The sequence below is a fragment of the Paramisgurnus dabryanus genome, chromosome 5 (genome assembly GCF_030506205.2).
Source record: "Paramisgurnus dabryanus chromosome 5, PD_genome_1.1, whole genome shotgun sequence".
In the NCBI taxonomy this organism is placed as follows: domain Eukaryota; kingdom Metazoa; phylum Chordata; class Actinopteri; order Cypriniformes; family Cobitidae; genus Paramisgurnus; species Paramisgurnus dabryanus.
Window position 1 is genome coordinate 15,818,769 of NC_133341.1, and position 27,822 is coordinate 15,846,590.

Genomic DNA, 27,822 nt, shown 5'->3' on the forward strand with positions numbered 1-27,822 from the left:
GAAGGGGTGCTTTGAATGGCAAAACCATCTTTGTAAAGTATGAATGACAATATGAAAATAACACAAGCAGGTTACATTAGCATAAACATTCTGAACATGATCATCGACCATCTGAACAACTAGACCAGGGCTAGTCAACTGGCGGCCCACCAATCATCTTTATCTGGCCCGCCGGTCATCTTTGTCTGATATAAAATCAGCATGGTTACTTCAACCTTTCCACTGTACATGACAAACGACTGCTGAAAAACTGGAAAGAGAGTCCGAAATGGGCGTAATGCGTAGATGCCAACTGCGGGAGCTTAATTATCGGATCCAATTTGAATTGGAAGCATAAAAAATTTACTTGTGCGATTAAACCGCGTGACTCACTGACCAGATGTGATGTATTTCAGTGTGTTCCAATCAAAACACTGTGTGCAAAATGAAAATTATTAATGATTTTTTGTTTAACTTTATCAGTAACACTTCAATCCTTTAAAAATTATGATTACTGAAAAGTATAAATATGTAGATTAAAGGCTTTTGCCTTGACGTTGGATTTACAATTAAACTGAAATTTCCTTACGACTGCCACTAGAGGGCGAACTCCAACATTCGTGTCCCGATATAGTGTACAATGGAAAGGCCGTTTAGTCTAAAAAATATTAATAAAGAAAACATGAAGTGCAATTTTAGCCATTAGAAGAAGACTGACTATATGTTGAAATGTAACAATTTATAAAAGTGAAAGAGTTTAAGAGCTCTAAATTACAGTTAGTGCTATACAAAAATACATGTGTTAATTATTTACACTTGCACTTTTTGTGCAATGTTCATAGTTGAACTATTAAAATTTGGTTCTTGCAATGTGAAACTGCAAATATAAAATATTAAAAAAGTATAAAAAATAGGAGTTTTCAGTAATTAAAAGGCAAAATACTGGATACAAAAAGTGTGATTCTTTTTTAAATATAATATTTATATATTATATTATATTATATTATATTATATTAAATTATATATATAGCACACACACACACACACACACACACACACACACACACACACACACACACACACACACACACACACACACACACACATATAGGTATATGGAAAAAATGTATAAGAGGTAAAAAAAGGGTAACAAATCTGGCCCTCGAAGAGGAGTAGTTAAAGACCCCTGAACTAGACAATTAGATCTGTAAGCAGGCTAAAAAACCCTGCTCAGGATATCATGTTTTTGAGAAACTCTAATTTAAAAGCAAGCTTATATTTCACGCTGCAGCACAATTGAACTATAATTTGCCTGTCTATGTGTCATATACCAACAATTCTCCCATTTCACTGATATATGAAACATTAGGAAATTATTTTTGTTATCTTGTCAAAAGCTGAGCTACAAAACAGATAAGCAGTTTCAGAAATTTTGGAGATGACACAAAAAATATCTGCACCGAAAAAACAATTGGGCTAAAGTTGCAATATTTATGCCTTTCCTGGCACTGACCTGATTGATGTTGCGATTTATTATTATGGTCTGATTTCATAGAAAAGAGGTTCCTGAAACGAATGAAATAAGAATTGTTAGGTGTTTCTGTGCCTAAAGTGAACACAGAGATGGTCAAAGTCTATTTTTGCAGCGAAAAATAAAGTGCCGTGTCAAAAAACCATTAACTTCAGTATTTTTCATGTTCTAAATAAAAGTTTCAGAAATGTATATTAAAGGTTTAGTTTTAAATCAGTTATTTACAGCAATTATCTTAAATATAAAAATGATATATTTTTATTATTTTGACTACTTTGACGCTCTAAATCTCAAAAGTAGATTACACAACTTTAGAATGGGTTTTGAAGGCAGGATCACAAATTTGAAAAAAAAAAACAATGACTTAAATTTAGATGTCTGTATGTCTTGGAGCCAAATCAAAAAACACTCAGACAGCTTGCAAGCTTTGTTAGGAACATCAAGTCGTTGTATTTATAAGTAGACTGAATTTGTATGGCTGTCAAAGTCAGCTGGACTGTGATTCTCTGCCCTATTTGACAGCCATGCACTGTAAGCTGAAAGCATTTCAAGACAAACTCTTGACACGACACGCTGAATCAAAGGAGTGTTTTCAAATGCACAGGATGCACCTCAAATACACAAATGTCATTCTCACACATCTCATGTTGGAACAACAGACTTCAGGGCTGATTTATTTAAAGGGATGATTCACCTATAAAAGTGTAAGGAATAGTTAGGTAATAGTAAGGTAATAGTTAATGACGGGGTGGGTCGTTGAATAAAAAAAAAGAATGCACACCCAAGGTGGTAATGCGGCACGAGTGTTGTTACACCTTGGGTGTGCATTATTTTCAAATAATTCAAAGGATCGGAGTCAATTATTCCTCTCATACCACGGTTTCCACAAACATTGATCTGGGGCCTATTTTTAAGACATTTGACAGGTTAGGTTGGCGGCTTAAAGAAAAATAATCAACACCCATGGAACATTTCTCGGCCAATCAAAATACGGCTTTCAACAAGCCCGTGGTATAAGAAAATGATTATTTGCCTGAGGCTATGGATCATAGGTTATAGGTGGTAAAATGTTTAGTTTCTTGCACAAATTGACCGTTTAACTTCATAAGATCTCAATAAAGTGTCAGGAGCCTGGACCGCGTTTTCAGTTTCAGACAACATTGGTTATACATAAACATTGATTTGGACAAATATATCATGCAATTTATTGTTAACCTATGCAAGCATGACAGTAGGATTTTGAGCAGTTTCAAGAGTCTCAGCGGGTCACCCTGCACACACACTACGTCAAACCCCGGGTTATTTTCATTCTAAACCCGCTTTTAAACATTAAGGAGCGTTTCAAACTTGTAATGTAGAAGTGGTGGGGTTATCTCTGAAATTAACAAAGCGAGGTTATAATGTTATGACTCGATGCTTAGCAACAGACAGCCAATCATAAGCTGAAGAGCATATACCTCATTTCACAATCTGTGTACTGAAAACATCTGAATATGAGGAAAAAAACAACCCAGAAGACTTAAATCAGCAAAGAGAGATCGCGAGACAAGCGGTTATTTAAAGCAATGCACGATTTTAATTCATATATAAATACCCAGGGTTATGTCTTAAACCTGGTTAAAGGAGCAGTATGTAAGAAATGTATATTAATTAATCATAAAATGGCCCTGATATGTCACTAGACATTAAGAAATCATTTTCATTTCAAATATTTATATCACTGACAACAGTGGTCTGGCCAGGATATTGTCATTTAAAAAGTGGAGTTGCAGCCCTCAACTGATGTTTATGTTGTCATTTTGTGTATTGGCCACTAATTGGGTGATTGCAGTACCAGTTTTAGCCACAAGTTTTGTTATTGCAATACCAGTTTTGGCCACAATCCTACATACTGTTCCTTTAAGTATGAACAGTGTGAAACGTGAAACAGATAACCCAGGATTTCGTTAACCTGGGGTTTAGAATAACCCAGGGTTAACTATTTATAGATGTTGTTAGAATTTTAAAGACACAGCACACTGACTCTTCATCTTAAAACAGATAACTACTGCTACGGGTATGCCTTGTGTCCACACTATAAGAATTTTCAACCCTTGAAAATTGAGACTTTTGGAAATGCTGCAGACAACTGTGTATCTTCCGATTTGTCAAGCCCCTTTCATATGACCATTATGCTACCGGCAGATGACAATGACCAGCCACAATGACAGTGTAAACAATAACATGAGTTATTCATCTTTCAATACTCATCTTTTCTGAAATGCCAGTACAGACCAGGATAACTTTAATTTTAAAACAGTGTTAAAACCAATAAGCACTGGTGTAAACAACCTTATTCTTCAACTAAGGTGCCAAATGTAAGTTATCTGAACAATGTGTAAAGAACAAAACTGACAAATGTGACTGATTCAAGAATTGTAAAATGCATTCAGCAAGTTTTCAGACCACTCTCACTTTTCTGTCTAAATATGATTAAAAAATTGTTTATTTCCTTAAAGAAAATAAAAATATATTATGACTTCATAAGCACTGTAAAGATGTGGGTGTGCTTTTTACAATCACGGCATAACGATAAAGGTAGAAGTAAATATTTGGCAATCAAATTATGAAAAAATCTATTAAAAATGAATTTGTATATGTATAGTGCTGAATATCAGATGAACGTTTTCATTTTAAAAGGATCAGGACAAGCCCATACTTTTCATTACAGACAGAAGTCTTTAATGAATGTCCAGAAGAACTCAAAAACCTCAAATCTGAGATTTAAAATCCATAGATCTGTACATCAGGCACATATTCATGCAGATATGAACATAAATGGTCACGTACACACACTTTTCTTTCTTATGATCAGATCAGCTTCCTCGGCTTCCTGTCTCCATGCTCGGCCCCTTCAACATTCCAGAACTCCCAGCAGTGCTGCGGGATTTCCCGCCCAGACGCCCACATTTCTACAGCCTATATCACACACTTCAAACCATCAAAAAGATTGAAATACTGCTTACTGTCAACAACTAGATTACAAAGTGAGAGTATGAATTTTACACCATCACTGTCTCACATTTGTAATCAATGCTTCTGCTACTATTATTAGCACTAGTTAACAGAGGGAACTTAACATTATCGTTTAAAAAAGAGGGTTCAAACCGGGATAGAACATGAAGAGTTTCCTGTAGCTGTTTCTCATCTCAGAAAAGGTGGAAATCCCCCAACTTAAAATGTTTCTTTTTTCCTCTCTTTCTTCAATACCCCTCCCCCTCTTTTCCTTTTCCCAACCTCTACTTCTTCTTTGGTCAATAAACAGGAAGTTTAAAGGGTTCTGGTATTAAAATGGAAATATGAGGTGATGCTGCGGGAGACGGTCCTGATGTGGGGCATGGATTTAGACACCATAACGATTGCCAGTTATGTTGGATCTAGCGGTGGGATGTATGAACAATATGAAAGTATAAGTCCTTTTCTAACACAGTAACATTTACAATATAATTATTTTTGCTGGAACCTGCTGGAAAAATTTTAATTTCAACGCATAAGACAACAGCCTACACATGGGAAAGGATGGCACAATAACTGCATATTCCACGATTAGATAAGAATATGAAGCCGTGAAAAGAGCAGGATAGTTAGATTTTCTTGTCACAATTTTCAACATCCCATTGCCCAGCTAATGATATGAAAAATCCCATTAAATCTGATCCGACTGTTCTGACTGAGACACATTTACAAAAAAAAGATTTTAATCAGATTTCATAGCACCTCAGAATTTCTCTTTTTCAGTCGAAATAAAATCGAAATGTATTTGAGGCTACAGATCTACTGCTTAGAAAGTGTAGTTAAACTTTAGTGGCCCCCACTCCACTCCCCCACAAGCTTGCACTCACACCGTACTTTCTTGATCCAAACTCAAGCACGCTTCATCATTAGGATGCAATTGTTTGAAAGACAACGGGGAGCAAAGGGAGTGCTCTCTAAACACTGGGGCGCACCATAATGTTAAATTTGGGGTTCTATTTTAAGTCGTTTGGCACACAATGACACACAGCCCTCTTACTATGCCTATCATATTGCATAAAAATGCTGTGCGCATCAGAACGTTTTTATGAAAGCAGATGAAGATAAATGAGTTTCACGCAACTGACGTCTCGCCTTTTGAACCACGCTCGAGCCCATCTCTGCAAGCGGACCATTAACCAAACTGCACCCAGGCGCGGTAAGGAGCAATCACACTAGTCCAAAGAACCAGCTTTGAGGGTCAAATGCACTCTATGGGGTTTGGTTTGGATAGTGCGAGTATGCTCAGAGCATTTACCGTCATGCCACCCAGCTTTAGTTTAAACCTTTTATAATTATTTCCGCTATAAAGAAATTTGCCAAAAGGATGATAAGAGATCAGTGTTTATGATGTTCATTCATGCATGGGCACAGAGATTGTCAGAAGGATTCCTTGCCAGAACAGCAAAAATATTGTTGTCATCATTTTCTGCCACAGTTGTAACTCTTAACGGTTTTTATTCCAACAATCTCTAAATTCAATAAATCATTTCCAATACATTTCCACATTACCACCTACCCTGACACTTGACTTCTAGTACTTAATACTTCTAGTATATATAGCTAACTTATTGCATGTAGTCAATGCTTGATTTTTAACCATACTGAGTAAATACATTCATGTTACTCTGGATTCATGATCGATGTCCAACACTTCTTAAACTGCCTCAGCACAGCTCTGCATGAAGTCGAACATGTCTACTGACTTAGTTGACAACATTCACCGGTCTGCAGGACAGTTCTGCAATGAAAAATGTGCCAGGGAATCCATGGTGTGAAAAGGACCCCAAACATTTCACAACCTCATCAGATACAGTATTTGAACGTTAGTCAAGGAATAGTAACAAAATACGAGCAGTTTTCAAAGTTAGTGGCAAGTAGGGTCGGAAAGATCAACAAAATTGCCATCCAAGTTCCAAACCAGACCTTTTATTACTGTCATGATTTTAATGAATTGTGAAAATGAATGAAACATGTCGATTACAGCATCACACATTTTGATTTGCTCACACTGCATCAAACATTTCTTAATACGCATTTTTGCAGCGTTGAGCATATGAACCAATCACAGATGTGTCTGTTGTTTGCTTAGGAATGTAGTGGCCACTAGGGCTGTAACGATTAATCGTGCAAATGTGCATTTTCTCAATAAATGAATTTGAATGAATTACTGTGAAATCCCAGGACATCCCAAAACCAGGGGGCGCTCTCTTGCAGAAACTTCCTTTGTGCCACAGAAGAAGTAGCATTACAAACGCTATTCCAGGAAATGTCTAAAGGGATATTTATATCGCTGTTCTTCAGATTGTTTCAGGCATTTTCATGATAATAAAACATATTTGGAATGATTTTGTTTAACATCGTTATAAACAACTCCGACTCATAATGATTTTAGGTTGATAAGGACTTCCTACTGACCAAATGCCATTGTATACGCACAAGCTGTGCCTTGCCCTTTAGATGCGTTTTAATGAATCGCTGGGGCAGTTCGCTAAACACTTTGCGACATTAAACTTGACGTGGACAGTTTCGGTGATCATTCTTTGATCGCTTTCTGTATACAATTTATTCCCATTTTAAGTTCCCCCTTTTGATATCATGCTACTAGACTTAACTTGTTAATGCTTAAAATAGAATCCATAAACACGTATTAGCTTGTTTTGTCTGTGTTCAAGTATATGGCCTGTAAATGTATTTTATTATTCTGTTATTTGACATAAATAATCATGATTAAAATATAAAGGGCAATAATCCACAATGATTTCTTTTAATTTTACGGTATTAAGTGCTGGTCTTATATTTATAACATCATATTCTCTTCTGAGCCATGTCAGTTTAAAGACACTTCTAATGCTTCTTTCTTTGCTTCATCATTTGTATACGTTATGCATTAAGTAATGACATTAATGTTATTAATTTGTATTTTAATTTTAAATAAATTAAAATGACCTTCTAGAATTATGCAGTTGTTGTGCAGATTTTTATGGCAGTGCCAGCTGCATTTCTTTACATACCAGGAGATGTGAATTTGCAGTGGGTTTGGTTTGTGGCATTTTGCCACCAAAATTTGAGAGTTTGCCACTGAATTTTACATCCAGTCGCACATGTGCGACCAGTAAATTTGACCTTTTTTCTGATGTGACATTGAATTTGAAACAGCACATTGTACTTTCTGCATCTATCATCAAAGTATGTATTAGAAATACAGTGGAAATGTGTAGAAATGTGATTATTTGGTTAGCATGTTGATTTACGGTGTGTGCTCTTAAATTTTTTGGTTGCGCCCCTAAAATTTTCAGTTGGGGGCCACTTTGCTCCTAGTGAAAAAAGTTAGTCTGGAGCCGTGAGTAACCAAGCATTATGCCAAATAATAAATATATATCACTTTAAATACACTCTGCGATCGGCATCGATCGGTACTGCTTGCAGTGATCTGTGATCAGAGCACCCTTAACGGTCCACTATACATTAATAACGAATTCATGCTGCTTACCTAAAGTTTTATAAAACAACCTAACTTAAAGCTCCCCTATCCTAAAAAAAATCACTTATAATTGTGTTTCTATTAGAAAATGAGTCGCCTGTGTGTGTGCAGAAACATCCTGTTATTATACAAATCCATCTATTCTTCTTTGTGTAATCTCCTTTAAACCGCAACTGTCACACAAAACAGGCTGTTGGGGATCCCCTATCAATGTGATGTCACATTGATTACGCCCCAACCATAATTGCTCAAAGACTCCGCCTTATGAGCACGAAGTTCAACCTTTTGCCAGAGACACACGGCTTAAATAAAGACACAGACCCACAGCCTACACTTATAACATCTTGACAACCAAAAGACACGTTTGCCACAGATGAGCTAAATAAAGCTCTTCCAGGAACATTGATAGAGGGACCGTATCATTTAATTTGCATCAACATTCCTCTCACAGCTGTTTCAACAGCCCCCTTTGAGGTGTTACAGCACTCATAAGGGTGATGAAATACTTTTAAACGTCTCTGAGTGTTGATGTATGATCATACAGCTCTGTAAAGTGTCCCTATAGACATAGGCTTTATAAAAAAATCCAGAAAATAGTATAAGCCCCAAAAAACAACATATTTAAGCTTGAAAGAATCTTCTGTTTTCTAAACTAAAAGCAGTCAGTGACCTTCATGTATAAACATTGAGTACACATACTCAAATTGGATTCAGACAGCATGTATGCTATGTCCTATGCACACACTGGGATCTATAAAAACAAACGCACAAACATTCAACCCTGTGCGTGTAGTCTTTTACTAGTATTGATGTTTTACAGACTCATGTGGTTTTATAAAAGTAGTCACAATTGATTTCACGCATGTCACAATTTGGACTACAGAGACATCAATGATCTTCAAATCTATATCTGTCAATACAGCAGCAATCGAAGAACATTTAGTACTTACAAAGAAAAGCGTGCAATTTTTAAGGTTTCACCTGAAAATAACTTTTTGAAATTATATTGTTTAATCTTCATTTTTTGTGTGTTTTACTGTTATTGTTATGAAATGCCCTGAAATAATTCCTTTTGTGACAATTTGGACAACCACTGAAACGTGCTACAACTTAGTAAGTTTTCATTGTGTTGTACATAAAAAACCTTCAAAGAAACCAGAAAAAAATATTTATAGAACCTCTTTATTTTTTTTCCTTAAATTGTACTGTATATCGAGGGTCTGTCTGTTTGCTCTCTTTTTTTGGTCCTACTGTTTATACAAGCAAATTCTTAGAAAGCACTGCATATGTATGGGTTTATAAACTCCAATTCTATGGATTGTGTCAACACGGCATTTCAATATGCAAACGCATGACAACGGTAGGTGATGTCACACCTGTCAATTGCTGCAGCTAAAATCTCACCAGCTCTTACTTGTGACTCTGCTTTTAGGAATCAATTAAACAAGTCCATCTGTCATCTCTCACCGCTTCCCTGTCATGCTCTGCTTTTAAAATTAATTAAGTCTGAAAGCAAATCAACATAATGCTTGCCAAAATAATAACATGAATAGGGAGGGAAGGTATGCAACTGTAATAAACTTAATTAGGATGCGTCATCTCGTAAATGTGTGTGACTTGTATTTTTTTCTTTAGGGATTGCTGTAAAAAGCTTATGATCATGAGTGTTGTCAGATGTTTGTCAGCATTAGAAACAAAAAGATTTACATTCAACAAACCCACTGTTCAGACTTCCCGAGACGTGCTTCTGCTTTATTATGCATTCAGCTTTGGGCTTAAAAAAAATCAGTCACCGTGGACAACAGCCCTGTACCCAATATGTACTAAAATTTGTATTCTTAATGTGCAAGTGACTTTTCACTTGCATGCAATTCTCATCATTAAAATAGTGCGCACGTAGTGTATGCTTACCACCAGATTTTTCCAACCCTGCGTACATTGTTTGCATAGGTTGCGTATGTGCCTACAGGAGAATGAAATATGTAGCCTAGGAGATGCATTACATTTTGTCGCAATGCACATGCGTTAAACATCTGTGTACGAGTCAGATAAACTATATTTTGCAGGGGTGTGGATTCAATTGTGCTCATACGTTAGTGTACATGCAAAAATTTAGAAGTTCAGGTCAGGGTATAGTAAACAACACATATTGAAGAAATCTATTGTACACTGTAGCTTGAACTCATTTTAAGTCACTTAAAAAGTATCTCCAAAATGCATGAATGCAAATGGATCGCATTTAGAGCACATACACAAAATATTAAATAAACATCCATATTTAAACACCTACAATAACCTTATGAAAGTTGTCATTCAAATGTCTTTCACTTTCCCTAAATCCCCCCCTGCCTATATATAGCATAGCACCAGCACGCCATGCCTTCTGCAGGCATTAGTTGTAGTGTTATTGCCACAGGCTAGTAGATAACAACTTAATGTTTATACATTTGCAGACTTATAACAGAATTATACAGTCATTTAAGAACCTTCTGATGGGTACACAACCTGGATTAGTGCAAATAAATAACTTTAATAACTAACATTTGAAATAAAGGCTACATGATTAATAAGAAACCCACCCACTCACACAATCTCAGCCCCAAACCGAACACAGAGCGTCGCTGAGCGGGTGAGAACGATTTGTAGTAAGCCTGGATAATCCGTGCCGCATGAACAAAACAAACCAGAATTAGACGGGAAGGCATTCAAAACCTAAACCTAAAGTCTACCAGAATGTCTGATGAGCAGTGGAAACGTATTAAAGCTCAATTTAATTGCGCTTTAAAAACATGGAATGTTAACAAGTGCAGTTTCACTTAAATGGGCATCACGAATATGTGTTATCTGTACAGTACAGTACAGTACAGTACATGTGTGTGTAGCTGTGTTCGGGGGTGACCTTTGGTAAATTAAATTTAGTGTGAACCTGCTGTTTGCTGGTAGGAGTCTTACTTCATACTCTGCATATGTGTGAGTATGTGTGTGTGCCTCTTGCTCGAAGGTGACCACTTGCTGCTTGAACTTCTTACCCCATGAGCAGCAGATGGTTTTAAATGATCGAATTTGAGTTTGTGTGTGTGTGTGTGTGTGTGTGTGTGTACCTGGTAATTATCACGTTGTGGGGACCAATTGTCCCCACAAAGATAGGAATACCAGTGTTTTTGTGACCTTGTGGGGACATTTTGATGTCCCCATGAGGAAACAAGCTTATAAATCTAACAAGATGATGTTTATTGAAAATCTAAGGTACAAGAAAGGTTTTTGTGATGGTTGGGGTTAGGGAATGGGGCAGGTAAGGGGAATAGAATATACAGTTTGTATGGTATAAAATGCATTACGTCTATGGAATGTCCCCACAAAACATGGAAACCAGAATGTGTGTGTGTGTGTGTGTGTGTGTGTGTGTGTGTGTGTGTGTGTGTGTGTGTGTCAGAAAAAAACTGAGAAGACAGACAACAGAGCATTGAATAGCGATCTAAGTGAGAATGAGAAATATTTAAACCAAATACAAAAATCAACAACTTCAAATAAGGGTGTCACGATTTCGATTTTAAATCGAAATCGATCGAAATTAAGTCACAGCCTCGAACTTCGAATTAAAAAATGGGATCGTCGATCTGATACGCCGCCATGTCACGTCCGGTCGGCTTGCCAAGCGGGGAAAAACCTCTCAGATATTTATATTTTAAACATGAGGGATGTATTGCTACAAATCCTTGAAATGCATATCAAAAGTAAGGGATAATGTAGAGGCAGCCGGTAGTTATTGGGAAATAAGCCCCGACAGTGTGATCAGGACCCCACGCGAAGCGGAGGGTCTTGTATCACACTGAAGGGGCTTATTTCCCAATAACTACCGGCTGCCTCTACATTATCCCGCTTATTACACGGCTACTTGCCACATTAGAAAAAAAACTGGACATGAATATGAATTTGAAACATTTTATTGGCATATTTGTTTTAAATTAACATTTTTATCCTTCCGCGAAACTTTGCACAGATGCATAAAATGATCGTAATACCTTATTAAGATCCTCTGCTTCATACTTGTCTCTATTTTTTCTCTTTTAGCCAGTCTTTGGGAAGTTTTAATGCCCATTCTGTATTTTTTTGTGTGTTGGCTTCGTAGCTGTCATGCTCTATTTTGTCAAGTTCAGTCTCAGTAAGGTCTCTGTGTCTTGTCGTGGTAGTCGAGTGTTTGTCACAAGATGGCGCCAAACAGACAGTAATCTTTATTGATCTTTATTGGCGCGGAGCGATTTTAAGGCCGTTTCACATGGTACGCGGCAACCGCGAGTGTTTAGTTCTTTTCAATAGGAGACGTGCGGAAAGCGGCAAAACGGGGGCGGTTACAGAGGGGAAGCGGAGTTGGTCCGCACGCCTTGCTCGTGCACCCAAAATCCTATTCCTTCTCCGGACATGGGACTTCATGACAGGCGCTGTTGAAGATAAACATATTTGCACTAAAGGCTGCACAAAACGTTTCCAATTCAAGAGAAAAGCTTAAGCCGCGCGGCGATTTTGCCGCTTACCGTGTGTTACTCGTGCAAGTAGTCCGGCTATGCGTTATTATTTTGGAGCGGTTATTATTTGAAAAGAACGAACCTGCAAATGTCTCAACTGACCAATCAGAATCAAGCATTCCAGAGAGCCGTGTAATAAACAGGATTACTACCTAGTGCTCTGCCTTTAGACAGAGCGCAGCTCTCTGCAGCGGATTATATTTTAAACAAAAGGGATAGTTTGCCTCAGCTCCCATGAAACGCATAAAACTGAACAAATACGTAAGGATTACTACTTTAGTTTATGTTTAGACTTCGGACGGATGCGAGAGCGCGTGCACGTGAGACAGAGAGAAGCGCAGCTGCTTATGACCCGCTGGTTTTATGTCAGATGCCAGTCCAAGACGTGCGCATTAAAGGGATAGTTCGGCCAAAAAGGATATTAAACCCATGATTTACTCACCCCCAAGCTGTCCGGGTTGCATATGTCCATCGTTTTTCAGACAAACACATTTTCGGATATTTTATAAAAAGTTTTAGATCTTTCAGATGATTAAATTTAATGTTACAGGGTCCACCCATAGTCCACGACCTTCAAGTACAAAAAAGTGCATCCATCCTTCACAAATTAAATCCAAACGGCTCCAGGTTGATAAACAAAGGTCTTCTGAGGGTAATCCGCGCGGTGTTGTTGTCACTGGAATTACGGTGGGTTCCAGTGTTAAGAGAGCGTTTTACTTCCTGCTTTTTTCAAAACAATCGCATCTTAATGACGAAAGCGCGCCCGGACTCGGATCGATAAAAAGTACAGTGTGAGTGCGTGCACCTGGGGGAGTAGGGAGGGGTGACAATCTCGCTGGGGCATGGTTTGGTTTGGATAATGTGAGTGCACCCTAAAATGCTGTGTCCGAAATAACTCCCTATACCCTTAAATAGTGCACTATTTGAGGGAACACCCATTTGTTGTGGACATTATTGGGTGCATTCATTTAATCCCATAATACACTGCAATAATGAGCGTACAATCGATGTACACACCATGGCTAGCCGCTACCCCTACATGGTGGGACGTGCCAAATGAACTCCTTTGTCTTGACACAAGATGGCTTGACACTTTCTCCGCTTAGTGTTCTAATTCACTCATTTTTTTTCATTCACTTATTCAAGAGGACTATTTTAACAAACTAATGTAGGGAATGAGGGGCTATTTCTGACTAAATTTTACAAATTATGGGAGGCACGAACTTAGAAATTTATATACGTAGGTGGATTATGTGCTCCTTAGTTAGTATGGTTGCTCCGCCTCTGCGTTTGAGCAGATTTCTGATAATTCTATAACGCCTTTGTATTTCTGATGAGACTAAAAGGTCATGGTACATTTCTCGGTCATGGTCACGGCATGTTTCTGCACATTACTAAGAACTCTGTGTGCAAGATTTCAAAAGTCTCTATGTTTCTAACGATTTTGCATTTTCGAAGAGTCTCTCTCTCTTTGTCCATTTCTAAGGTTTCTGTGTTCTTCAGTAGAGCCTCAATATTTTTCAGAAAATTTTCTGAAGGGTCTCTCTGTTTCTCAAGACTTTCACAGAGTATTTCACTGTTTCATAAGAAACAAAGTGTATTTGTGAACAGGCTGTTGACTGGATGAATCTCTAAAGATACCCACAGAACATGTCTGCTTATTCTCAACAGAAACATACCAAGAGTCTTATGTTTCTGATCAAACATCACATTGTGTGCGAGCCAAAAACATGAATTATTTACAGATATGAAGTAAACACGTTCCCCATTCATCTCACATGAAGTTTAGGGTGTGTTTGGATGTAGAAATTAGGGTGATGGAAGTCATACTAAGGAAAACACTTTAGATAGAAGCATCTGCTGTAAGAATAAATAGCATCTGAGAAGTGTACTGTAGTGTATGTGGAAGGAAATGTTTTCTGTGCTCTGTGTGTGTGTGTGTGTGTGTGTGTGTGTGTTTGGCTGAATACAACTCATTGTTCTTAGTGATTCTTTGGCTTCTTCCCACAATCCCACAATCCACCTCCTTCTACCTCAATTACATTTCTCCTTTACTTCGTTTACCAATCTTTCTTTTTGCTTCCCATGTCTTATGCATCTTGTCTCCTTCTCCCCAACAAACAAACAAACAAACAAACAAAATGTATGATGATTAACATTCCTCACTGACTGCCATCAGTTTCAGGGTTCAAAGGTCAAATTCTCACTAAACTTGTGCATTATACACAGTGTGGTTTTTCCCGTACCAGTTTGGTACATCAACCCTAATCCATACACACACACGCACACTTCAGTCTAATATAGCTGAATTAGTATATGTGAGGATTGCAGTGCAGTCAGAAATACTCCTTAGAACCTGACATACTTCATCTCTCTAGTCAACCCTCTATGGTCAACATCGTCTATCACCCAGCCAGCGACATAACTCTAGCCTGTTGCCAACTACAGGACATTTAGTATGTAGATCACAGTCATGCGCATGATGGATAAAGCCAAGTTCAAACTTACCCCGACCCTTTCGATGCTTCGGAGACGACCTCTCCATTCTAATCACTTAAACTCCAGAATTCCAACATTACGTCGTTTCAACATTCAGGAAACGCTCAAAATCACTCCAAGAGCCATTAACACACCTAAAGTCTGTTAAGAGACCAAAACAGGTTGATACGTTCCCAAAAGATTCAACCAGAAAAGCATTTTTTTATCCAAACAGGGCCTTTCTAAACAATCATGTTTGGCCAAATCATTCCTGAATAGTGAAGTAGGATCTAATGTACTCCGGTGGCGTTATCCTGAGGGGGAGGGCGTGGGGGGTTTGGCCCTTCCTGCCACCCCCCCACACACACACACCCGCTACACCATCTGGTTTTCTGAGACCAAATGTTCTACCCTTCTAAACCCCTCCTTCACGTACCACACTGCAGAGTCTGTGCGTGTTTGTGTGCCCCGACATGTTAAACATGCTCCAGCGCAGTAATCAACAAAGGCCTGTCATTAGAATTATTAGAGTTGTGTGCGATTACACCCTGGGGAAGTGTTGGGTGCATCATAAAGTTATTAAAGTTGGTGAGGAAGAACATACCAACCAGCCAAAAACCCACCTGCACCACTAAAACAAGGTGTGTATGTGTGTTATTGTGCTGAACAATTCAACTATGGATTGGTTTTGACATGATGCTGAAAATAACAATTCTGCAAACTTCTTTGCAAAAAAAAAGAAAGGGTTACATTAAAGGAATCGAAAGCTCTATTGTTATTATTTTTATTAACTGTTTTGAAGCCAGGAATCAGATTTTGGTCTGTTTCACATGGATTTATAAGATTTTGAAAATATAGTTGTATAAACTACTTTAACATATCGGACTTATAAATGTGTTTAAATGTGTGATTTAAATATTGCGTTTTAATTTTTTCATTACATTATTTACAATAAATTATTATTTCTTTTTAAAGGGGCCATGTCATGAAAATCTGACTTTTTCCATGTTTGAGCGCTATGATTGGGTCCAGGTGCTTCTATCAACCTAGAAAATGTGAAAAAGATCAACCGAGTAACTTAGGTTTTGGTAAACCATTCTCTACAAACACATGAAAAAAATAGGTTGTTGAAATTTGGCTCTCCTTATGATGTCATAAGGAGGTCTTATTTTAATAATATCACCCCTTAATCTGCACTATCCAACCACAGCACTGCCATTTAGTGCAGAGAGAAAGAGAAAGAGAGAAAAAATAATTCACAGCACAATTGAGTTTCAATTGCAACAAACCACCATCATTGCGATCAGTGTTTGAATTTCATTAGCTCATTTGCATTTTAAAGGACACGCCCAAGACGGCACATTTTTGCACACACCTACAAAGTGGCCAATTTTTACAAGCTATAACAAATTATTTATTTGGTATTTTAAGCTTAAACTTCACATATGTGCTCTGAGGACACCTAAGATTTTTTTGACATCTTAAAAAAAGTCTTATGATATGTCCCCTTTAAGTTCTTTGTATAGCTATGTATATCTACTTATATCTATATGTAAATTAATATCTATGTATATCTTTGTATATCTGTATCTTATCTATATCTTATCTATATCTATTTCTATACATCCATCCATGTTGACAGACAGACAGACAGACAGACAGACAGACAGATGGTCAGTCTTTTTTGCCCAAATGCAGTGTGTCCTGCTGGATAATACTCGCTCAAGTCTGATTGGATCAAAACTCAGAGAATCTACATGTATAAACTGTAGTCATTTCCCCTTCCTCTGGATTCGCTGTAATTCCTTGGGTCCTATGAGAGTGAGGTGAGAGGAAAGGAGTGGTGAAGAACAGACGGTTCAGGAAACATGGGATCAGACAGGAAATCACAAAGGAAAATGTCACTGCACGAAAAGGGTGTGGCTTTGTCATATACGCATCACTTCCTTTTTTGACGGGTCACTTTGATGTCTATCAGACACCAGATGTGAAACAAACAAAATGCAAGCAAATGCACATAAACACAATAAGACAACGGCAGAGAGTGAAACAGATAAAGAGAGCAAGACAGACAGATGATCTAATCAAAAAAAGGAAATGAACGACAGTGACCTCATGTTGTCAAAGACTTATGGCCTCTAAAATACTCAGAAGCCAATCAAAAAACGCTAAAGGCAACATCAGCTTACTAACTGTGACAAACTGAGCAGAACACAGCCTTCACATCTCTCTCTCTCTCCTTCACACACATACACTATCACATTTAAAACATATGCACATCTATAAATACACAAACATTACCACCTCATGCACAAACATACCTCCACACAGCATTTCCACTTCAAACACACAAACACAGCATGACTACCTAACAGACAAACACACACACAAACTAGCAAACGGATGGAAATTCACATCAAAATCAAAAGCTTCAAACCATCTGTAGCATTGCATGTGCATTTTAAGGCAGTACGTTTAAACTGTTACAAACCCAAAATATGCACTGTGGCAAAATGTGTGTCTGGCTGTCATGATTATTTATTATACTTTGAAAAATACGGCCAAGTAAACATAGCATTCTATCAAATCTTCCACATACAGGCATTCCCTTTAATCTGTAATGTATGTATTAATCAAAAGTTTCTTTTGAAGTCTACCTGAAATTAAAATTGACCCAATTTTCTAGATCCAGTCAATTTGCAAAAGACACACCATCTATTTTTCCAATAAAATAGTCATTTCCACATGCAAACACATCATAACACTAGATGTTCAAAATGTTGAGATTAAAAAGCAGTTTGGAAGGAAACTGCAGCCCATTGCATAATTTATTTATTTATATCCACGCTTATAATGGTTAGTTCCTAAACCATTCGAAATATTAGTGTTAAGTTGACATTAAATGTAAATAAAAATATCAGGGTGAGTTTCATAAAAAAATAATTTCATTCAATACAATAAAAGTTAAGATTATTTTTTTACACAATTAACACACTGTTGTACTTTTATTGTACCATTACACCAAAAGTGACAGGAGTGCAATTGTTACAACTTATCCCATAGGTGGGGTTAATTGTAACAAACAGAGGGTTTGTATAACACCTTCTAGAATATTTTGTTTATTTTAATAAAATTCTGTCTATATAAAGGTGGATATTGTTTATATATCTGCCTATAATAGATAGATATCCACAATCATCCATCCATGATCCTTCATCTAACCATCCTTGCAAATAAATAGATTTTTTTGAAAGGGCTGCATATAAGATTGGATTTGGTGACTTACACACCCACCTCAGAAAAAAAAATAAGATGAAGAAATATATTTTCATGCCTGCAAAACAAGTTTGTTCAATATCTTAACGAAAACACATAAAAACTGAGATCACACATAAAAACTGAGATCATCATCTGACAGTAAAAGAAAAGAAACAGACCCAAAGCACAGATTACCCAGCCCTGTATATGTAAAGTAGCTGTGTTACAATTCCAATTAACCCTCCGTTAGTTTGTGTCCCGCTCTAGGACTGCACGTTTAGTTGCGACTAATTGTTTGCAGAATAAAAGCCTTCAGAAATATGTAACGAGTTCTGATTGTGTAGTTTGTTTAGTGTGTTGTGATTTTGTTGTGATCATTTCAGCATCGAACAGATGTCATTCCACTACCTCATCAGTCAGTTAAATAAAATAACTGCTCTGAGCCCTTGTCACTTTCAATCAGACTTAAGATATTTTTTAACGGATCTGTTTTGCACTAATTTATCTTACCTGCACAGTTGTTCACTTCACTGATTTGCACTATATTTGTCATTTGCCGTGCACTGCTTTATTTAACTATATTTTTTATTTTATTTTATTATATGCCTTTGTTTTCTTCTTTTTTTTCATATTCCCTTATTGTATAGTTGTTTCTACAATTTATATTGTTCTAGATTTTTAGGCTTTAATTTAAATGTTATCTGTAAGCACCGGGGTCTGAGAGTAACGCAATTTCGATTCTCTGCATGTATGTACTGTATATGTGGAAAATTGACAATAAAGCATACTTGAACTTGAACTTGATTCGACAGCAGCTTAGCTTAGACTGAGCCGTTTGAGCTGACTGATGTATTCCTGTGGGCGAAGTTTAGTCAAACACTCTTACTTTGACGTCATTCAACCCGGGAAGTAGATGGATATAGTCCAAACCGGCCGTTTGCAGCCAGTTTTGAAACTAAAGTTTGAAAAATGGGATCAGGAAGAACGTGACCTGTAATTGCATTGTAATTACATAAACTTGTACCCCTGCACTGTAAAGAAATATGCAGCATTTTTGTCAAATCAACACATATTTTTATGTTACTTTAACTTAAAAGATTAAGTTAAAGAATTTTAACTTGATTTTATAAGACTGTCAACTTTTTTTAAAATAATAGGTTGAACTGACTTGCAAAACCAAGTTGTTTAAACTTCATGCTGCATTTTTTTTACAAGGGTCAAAAATAAAGAGTTTTGTGTGTCAATAATTCATTTGTGGTCAGTTGTTTCAATTGCAAGCTGACTAGTCATAATATTACATAACAATCAAATTCATTGCATTTACTTTTCTCTTTTGATTGGTATATTGGCCTGGCCTGACCAGTGTTGCCAGATAGAGTTGATGGTTTCCAGCCCAAAAGTGTTCCAAAACCCGCCCAAACGCACAAAAAAAACGCCCAAAATATTTAAATCAACATTTTGGTTTTATTTGAATAGCATTTAGTTATTTTAAAGGGGCCATGACATGAAAATCTGACTTTTTCCATGTTTAAGTGCTATGATTGGGTCCCTAGTGATGCTATCAACCTAGAAAATTTGAAAAAGATCAACCCAGTAACTTAGTTTTGGTAAACCATTCTCTACAAGCACATGAAAAAATAGGTCGTTGAAATTTGGCTCTCCTTATGATGTCATAAGGAGCTCTTATTATAATAATCCAACCCCTTAATCCAACCACAGCACTGCCATTTAGTGCAGAGAGAAAATAATTCACAGAACAATTGAGTTTCAATTTCAACAAACCACCATCATTGTGATCAGTGTTTGCACTTGATCTAAACATGTGCATTTTAGAGGACACACCCAAAACGGCACATTTTTGCACACACCTACAAAGTGGCAATTTTAACATGCTATAATAAATTATTTATATGGTATTTTGAGCTAAAACTTTACACATGTGCTCTGGGGACACCAAAGATGTATTTGACATCTTAAAAAAGTCCTGTGACATGGGCCCTTTAACTTACACAATTAATGCAACATACTATAGCTAGCGACACCAGAACAGAACCACACTAGCAAAATGACTTAACTTGTTCACAACGGCTACATTATGCTCCCTCGCCCACACGCACAATGCACTTTTACAGCGTATATTTAAGATTTGGTTTTATGATTATTCAAATACCCAATTCGTTAACGTTTTTTATCTATTTATATTATTATTAATAATTTATTTTTACTCTTTATAAATAGGTGTGTGAGAGAGGGATCATAAATAGGCTTACCTTAAGCAGTAAATGCAGAACAATAATAGGTTGTTGGTTGTACGTTAACTTGCAAGGATGCTGAAGACCACTATGAACATCTGAACTTTTCAGAACTATGTACAGTCTGGCTGAAGTTCATGGTTCCAGAATTGACTTAATGACAGCCGAACATTTGGTTCTGTTCACCTGAAATGCTCCGATAATTCATCCACGGCTCAAACGCGTGTAATTGATGTCCGTTTCTCATACCGGCTGCAGCCTGCGGAGGTCGCATATGCAGGGTGCATACGTCATCAAGTCTGGTTTATTTTAGTTAACTGACAAATACATTTGCAAGTTATAAGCATATTACAATAATTTACCATTAACTAAGAATAAAAGTCAACTTTATAACTGTTAATATTTTGAAACAAGACAGTCTTGATGACGTATGGAGCCTAGATATGCGACCTCCGGAGGCTGCAGCATTCGCATTGCGACACGGCCGATGTGTGACAAGCAACGTATAGGTTGCTATCCGGAGTCCGTGTTGCAGAATTTGCAGTGCTATATTCCGATTTAAAAGGCATTATCCATTTGCTTCAGGCCCGGGTCACTCTCCCACTCCTATCTGTAACATCTTGATTTCCCGCTGAGAGAGCTGGCTGGCTGCTATCACTTGTGATTGGCTAAACGCGGACTCATCATCGGCGTGGCGTCCATACAAACACATGCAGTGGGTGTGTGTCTAGTAACGTCAGATGAAATACATGCACACTTGGGGTTTTTTGTTAAATAATTAGCCTATAAAATGCATGTTTCAAACCCTCCCAACTGATCCCAAACCAGCCCAATTTTTGCACACCCGCCCAAGCCAATTTTTACCAGCACAATCAAATTCAAAACCGCCCAATAGGGCGGGAACCCGCCCAATCTGGCAACACTGGGCCTGACGTTGTCATACTCAATTCTAGTCAGAATTTGAGTCTGATACCGCTCCATTGGGCTATGATTATGAGGCGTGTCTCAACCGAAAAATGCCTCTGCACTCAATTGGATAGACCTATGACCAATCAGAGCAATGGAGTGTGTGACGTATGTTGAAATGACGTCTTTTGCAGCCTGACCAAACTGCTAGTTATTTCGCTACAATGACACTAACATTGTGATTATACTAAGTCTGAGTTAGCGAACGTACATTAACACCTACTATGTTTACAACATTTCATTTATATCACAACATTAAGTATTTACTAAGTCATACAGTAAGACTATCTCTTACCATTTGTACATTAGTTGAACTTCATCCACGACGATACCAATTAACTTTATTTAATGTCCATCCACTTCAGCAGCCACGATTCCGGGGTTCTGAAAAGAAGCTGGCAACAACCACTAATAATATCCAGCATCGCCATGATACCCATTTCAGTTGCTTCTTTAACTTGGTCCTCCTTTGGACCAACTTTTGCCGAATCCCGTAGAAAGGACAGTAAAAACATCTTTCCGATTAACAATGCTCTGTCGATAGCTTTTAGAACAGACTCAATGTCAGAATCCACACATCTGAATTTTACAGCGGCAGCCATTTCATTGTAAATAGATTCAACAAACGCGCTCTTTGGTGACCTGGTTGATTACGTTACTGTTGATCATCTGTCCATCATCGTATAAAGCCCGCCCTGACAATTTGATTGTTCGACCAGCTTTGGGTCTCGCATAGTAGCTCCTCAACGGAGAAACCCCAGACCGATCTTCCCGTCTTTTAAAATGTTGTGGGCGGGGCTAAGATCGGCTTGCACCCAGGCTAATATTGGCCATGACTTTCAGCTGTTTTTATACTATCAGTCAATAGTCATGGCCGATATATCCTCTCAATCAAAAAAGAAAAGGAAATGAATCTGAACTTTGTTCAAAGAAAATGTCACTAGTTATACAGAAACATCACTAGTTTAATAATTAATATTAATTTATGTGAATGAATAACATTCAGAAAATTTAATCTTCAGAATTGAGTTAATGCAAGTTCATATACCCACAAAACTATAGGTATCGGCATCTGTAGATATCTCACTGAATAATCAGCTATCGGTAGAAAAAAATTATATTGGTGCATATTTAATAATAAAATGATAGTTCTTGAGGGGTCTGACTGTGAGCTACTTCCAGAAATGAGTTTTTGCTGTGTGTAATGTCTGACATTGTCAATGAAATTCTCAAATACTGTGAACTGGTAAACTGTAACACAAAGTAACATCACACAGCATGTGGGCTGTACGAACAGCAGCCTATTTGGTCTAGAGTTTTAAAAACAGCTGTTACTTAAATATCTCTCTTACACAGGCACTCTTTACAAAAACACACAAGCACACATAAAACCACAAATGTTTCTGCAATGCTATTAATAATAGCTTTACTTTCTGATGTGACCCTTCCAGAAATCAAACACACAAACACACACACACACACACACACACACACACACACACACACACACACCGTAATGACAGACAGAAACAGAGAAGAGAAAGATAATAAAACAGAAAATGAGAGCTTGTGATACACTTCAGCTTGTTTGTTTGGTTTGTACCTTTAGGACCTTTTGTCAGTACCTCAGTGTCTGTTGTGTTGTGCTGCTTTCACAAATGTTTTTGTAAACAAAGAGGTTTTATCTGTTGCATTTTACAGCTTTCTGATACAGATGATGATAAAGGCGACCAGCTGTGGAAGCAAAAAACGACTTCATCCTAAACGTTGCTATTCTCCGAGGTACGCAGAAGATGAAAGTGACATTTAAAATTAAGGTTACACAGACCACTGAGACCAGGCCAGTGTGAACACACACCTATCAAAAAGTTCAAGATCTGATCCACACAATCTCACACGTCGGCGCTTGACCCGTTTTACCCCAGATCTGAACTAAACCATTGACAACATCATGATGCAACTCTTTTGTCTCTCTGGACATGAACTAGACATTAATCTAGTATAACATGTAAAGAACAAGAATCAAACGACTGCAAAGACTACAATAAAAAACTTTGATATCAAAGCATTCTTATTTTAAAAGTTTACAATTACTCAAAATCAGTCTAATAAAACTACAGACAGATTTATTTTCTACAGTTCCTATAACAATCTTGAGGTCTCAATCTCATCAATCTCATCTAATAGCTTTAAGAAACTGAAAGGAATCCTAACCCATCAAGATTTTTTGAGTGATATTACCTTACTCTTGCTACTTAAAAACAACCAAAAAAATGTCTCTAAAGATGGACAATAAACCCAGCCTGTTTATTGCTCGCTTCTTCTCTCTTTATTTCTGCAGTTGGACAAAATGAGGCAATTTTCTTCTGATGTGAAATGCTTGTGGGTGGTTAGATGTTATTAAATAGATTTTATGATTTGTAGTGTTGCTAAAAAATGCTGGACAGCATACTTGCTTATATATATGTATATATATATTATATCTACATATCAGCTATTTCACTGAGCTAACAATACTGTGTAAAATTAAAGCTCATAATGTCACTACATGCAATCTGTGGGGACAGTTAGACAACCGTGCTGAGAATTCTGGGCCGAAAGCAGTTTGTAATCGTACCATGCCGAACCAGGCTCAAGTGAAAGCATAACGGTAACATATCCTTTCCATTCTTACCGGTTCGGCCCGAAGGAGGCAAAGCACTGCATGAGAGAATGCTCATGTTTAGGTGAACTATTCCTTTAAATGTTAATTCTTTCCCCGCCATTGACGATTTATCTCGTCAATTAAAGGCAGGGTCCATAATCTCTAAAGCCAATGTCGATATTTGAAATCCCCTAAAACACGCCCCTACCCCAATAGAATCTAGACCTTTTTTTGATAGACCCGCCCCACACATACCCAACCCAGGAAACGATGTCATTTAGACACGCACCTTACTGCTGATTGGCTACAAGTGTGTTTTGGTAGTCGGCCCGACTCCTTGTTCCAGAGCGTTTTTAAGAAATCGTGCACTCTGCCTTTAAGAGAAAACGCTTCCCTGCCAATGACAAGTTTTACTTTCAATCCATTGGCGCTATTATCCACTGGGTGGCGCTCTTACACAACTTATAAAACACTAAGGGGGCATGCACACCAAAGCGCTTAAACGTGGCTGAAACTAACTGTAGTACATCTTAGCACATCCTCAGACCTCAGCGTCAGTATCAGGCATCAGATAAAATGGCATCGGGCCTCATACATAAAGGCATCAGTTCTCAGAAAAACATGGTCAAGACTAAAGTCTCGCACATCTGACATTGGGCAAAATGGCCTCAGACTAAAAGATGTCAGGTGAAACGGCCTCAGACTAAAAGGCATCGGGTCACACACAAGTTGATTATGGTTGTGATCACTAACAAAAGTCCTTTACAAAAATGCAATTATGTTAACTTTTTTTAAGCAGAGTGCCTGTCCTTTCATTTGATATATTATATGTTTATCATTTTAAAGAAGAAATTTTTCTGGAAGGGGTAAAACTTTTGATAAAAACAATGGCGGAGAAAGAGTTAATAACTTGCTTCTTTGGAACCAGTATTCTGTAGAGGTTGTTACTGTCCGTTAATCAATAACTGACAACAACATTCCATCAAAAATGTATTATCTTCAAAGGGCTTCATATTCATATTTGCTTGTGACATATAATCAATGATGCTGACCGAAACCTAGAGACAGATAGAGCAGCCACAGCCTCGTCCCACAAAGACACAACACTTCACTTTTCTAAGAAATAAATCATTTTGTAATTTAAAGTGCCCTCTGGTGAAGGATCAAACACATGATGGTAATATGCTCATCACATGTGTAGTAAATCACATGAAAGAGGAAACATTTACTGTGTCAGACCAAATCTGAAACTATGCTCTGTTCCTCGGTGTAATGTAAAAATGTCCAAAATTGCAAACACAAGTCTCTCCCCTGGGAAAAACAATTAAAGATAATAAAAAAGAAAAATTAAAGACATGAATTGCACTTCCAGAAAGGCTTCATTATAGCAACTGGCAAACTAATTAAGATAATCATAGTCTGTGGAAATGGAATACTGGCACTGTCATCATGTTTATAATGAGATCAGCAGAAAGTTGACTCATAAATCAAACATTTTAGGGATTGTTATAAGACCAGAGACGGGGACATGTGCCAGTTACGATAATCGAGAACAATTTGGGATTCTCTCTTCTTATAAAAGCTTTTAGGACAGCATAAATGATTACTAGCAGTCCTTCATTACTAGTGCACATTATAGAAAGACAGTGGCTATGTCACTGTTACGTACAGTATGCTCAATGCTGCTGCCTAGTAGCTAACAATATTTTAACCCACTGTGAGGGAAAAGTAGAGCAGCAGACTAATAGAAAACATTGTAAAGCTCTGTAAACACACAAGCAGCTTTCGCGTAAGTCTGTGTGGGTGACAGGTTAGGGTCTCTCACGGATGAATAGATCTCTTATTTCAACTGCATGTAAAAACGTGGCAGCGCGTGTACACTCGTGTGCGCGAGTGTGTGTAACTGACCCCGGAACATTTTACCATGGTAACCAATGTTTCCGCCAAAATACTCTACTCTTATAAGACCTCTATTTTGTCCGTCTGAATATAGTTTGCAATTTTTCCTTTATTAAAACTACAACTTGTCAACACTTACGTTAGTGCCAACTGCCAAAGCTTTCATTCACTGTTTGAATGAGATTTCACATACGTTTTGAGTTTTTTAGGAAACAATAACTAAACTATACGCTATTAATGCCGAAACCATGGTACAGTTTAAGGGTTTAGCAATAATAAATGTAAGGTCAGCATTTTTTTAATACTTGTTTATTTCTTCTATTACTTTTTTATTTTAAGCAACCCTCACATATTTTGTTACATTTATTTAGCATTGTAACAACCACGTCTATTTTAGTATTTAGCATACCGTTAGAAAGCATAACTGGGCGACTTTTTCAGCCCTGGTTGGAAAGTTTTAACAGTTGTTCTTTGCTGCCCGACCAGATGCCCTAAGAAAATACAACCTTCGCACAAACCGACGTTTAATAATACGACTTAACTTACCCGCTATCTGACGCTGTTTCGTCTTCCTCCGAAGTAAAGTTAAAGCTTTGTATGTAGATTCTCTGAATTGTGAGGTTAAACATCTCGCCTGTTTGCCATTACCGCTTTTATCCATTCCCAAACTCGTCTTGGCCAGCGCTCTCTGACTTCTGGACTCGACTTTTAACCCCGGATTTTTACTCCTTGATACTCTTTTTATGTTGGAAAGTCTGGCTTCGAGATATAGCAGTCGTTTTTCATTCTTCTTACTAGTCGGTAGCGCTACTGTTTAATTTCTTTTTAAGTTCTAATTAAAAGACTTTCCGTAGACGCTGCCCTGCAACCATTCTAACCCTAAGCATCACGGGATATGAAGTCTATGCGGTTGTGCGTCTTTTGACTGTAGTTTCCCTCCTGTCGGCTAGAGGATTTTTCCAGTCTCAGGAAGGTTTTAACGAATTACCAGCCAGTTTAATATAGCTGGTATATTTTGACCTACACGGCAAAGTGAAAATATTTTAGATGCTAAAATAGTATAGGAAAGCATAACACACAATATAGAAAAAATGTTATGTTTTTACTAAAGGAATATTTGGGGCACACATAGAGAGGTTCCTGTTTTTTCTTTTTTTTTTAAATAAAATGATTCCTTTAAAATTAGATTACCGTAAGGAACATAGGCTAATGTAAATTGCATTGTTGTCTTTTTTATTCAGTCTGACCCAACTTTGCAACCCTTATCATAAAGCGTGAATCCAATCACTCATCCAAGCAAGATGACATGATGCTGCTCTGGACTGATAGCCTGATATCTCTCTGACTTTGATCTGAATTAAGGTGTAAATATACAAAGTAAATATCTCACATTCATGGGACAATGCTTTGCCAGACTATGTGCAAATAAAGACTTGTGATGCCTGGTGGGAAGCACATTTCTAAAGGTTATTCACATGACAAAGAGCAGGAGAATGAAGCAATCAAATGACCTTTAGGAGGGAAAGACAATGACATACAGTAACCGACATAAACAACTGAGCGTATGTGGTATAAAAGTTGCTATCGTGTGCTTGTATTTATGTGTGTGTGTGCTTTACAATAACCAAACCTAAATTAAGTTTTTGCTGACTTTGTGGTTTTGTAGAGAATTTTTGTTGTTGCAAACTATAATAACCTATGTTAAAAATACAGAATTAAAACTCTTAGGTTTCAGCATTTACATACTGTACAGTAAC

At 37.4% G+C, this 27,822-nt stretch overlaps 1 protein-coding gene across 3 annotated transcripts in view; it reads right to left on the reverse strand.

Annotated features, from left to right (window-relative positions):
• The window catches only part of stard8 (StAR related lipid transfer domain containing 8), a 72,618-nt gene that overhangs the window by 41,629 nt on the left and 3,167 nt on the right, over positions 1-27,822 (reverse strand). The window contains exon 1 of one of the 3 annotated variants that reach the window (XM_065267249.2): positions 26,612-26,938. The exons of 1 other annotated variant lie outside the window; for it this stretch is intronic. In XM_065267249.2, the coding sequence (XP_065123321.1) occupies positions 26,612-26,726 (115 nt within the window). In that variant the 5' untranslated portion in view covers positions 26,727-26,938. Of the gene's footprint in view, positions 1-15,076; positions 15,395-26,611; positions 26,939-27,822 lie in introns of those variants that run through there. One more of the 3 variants, XM_065267251.2, reaches the window with a different exon arrangement.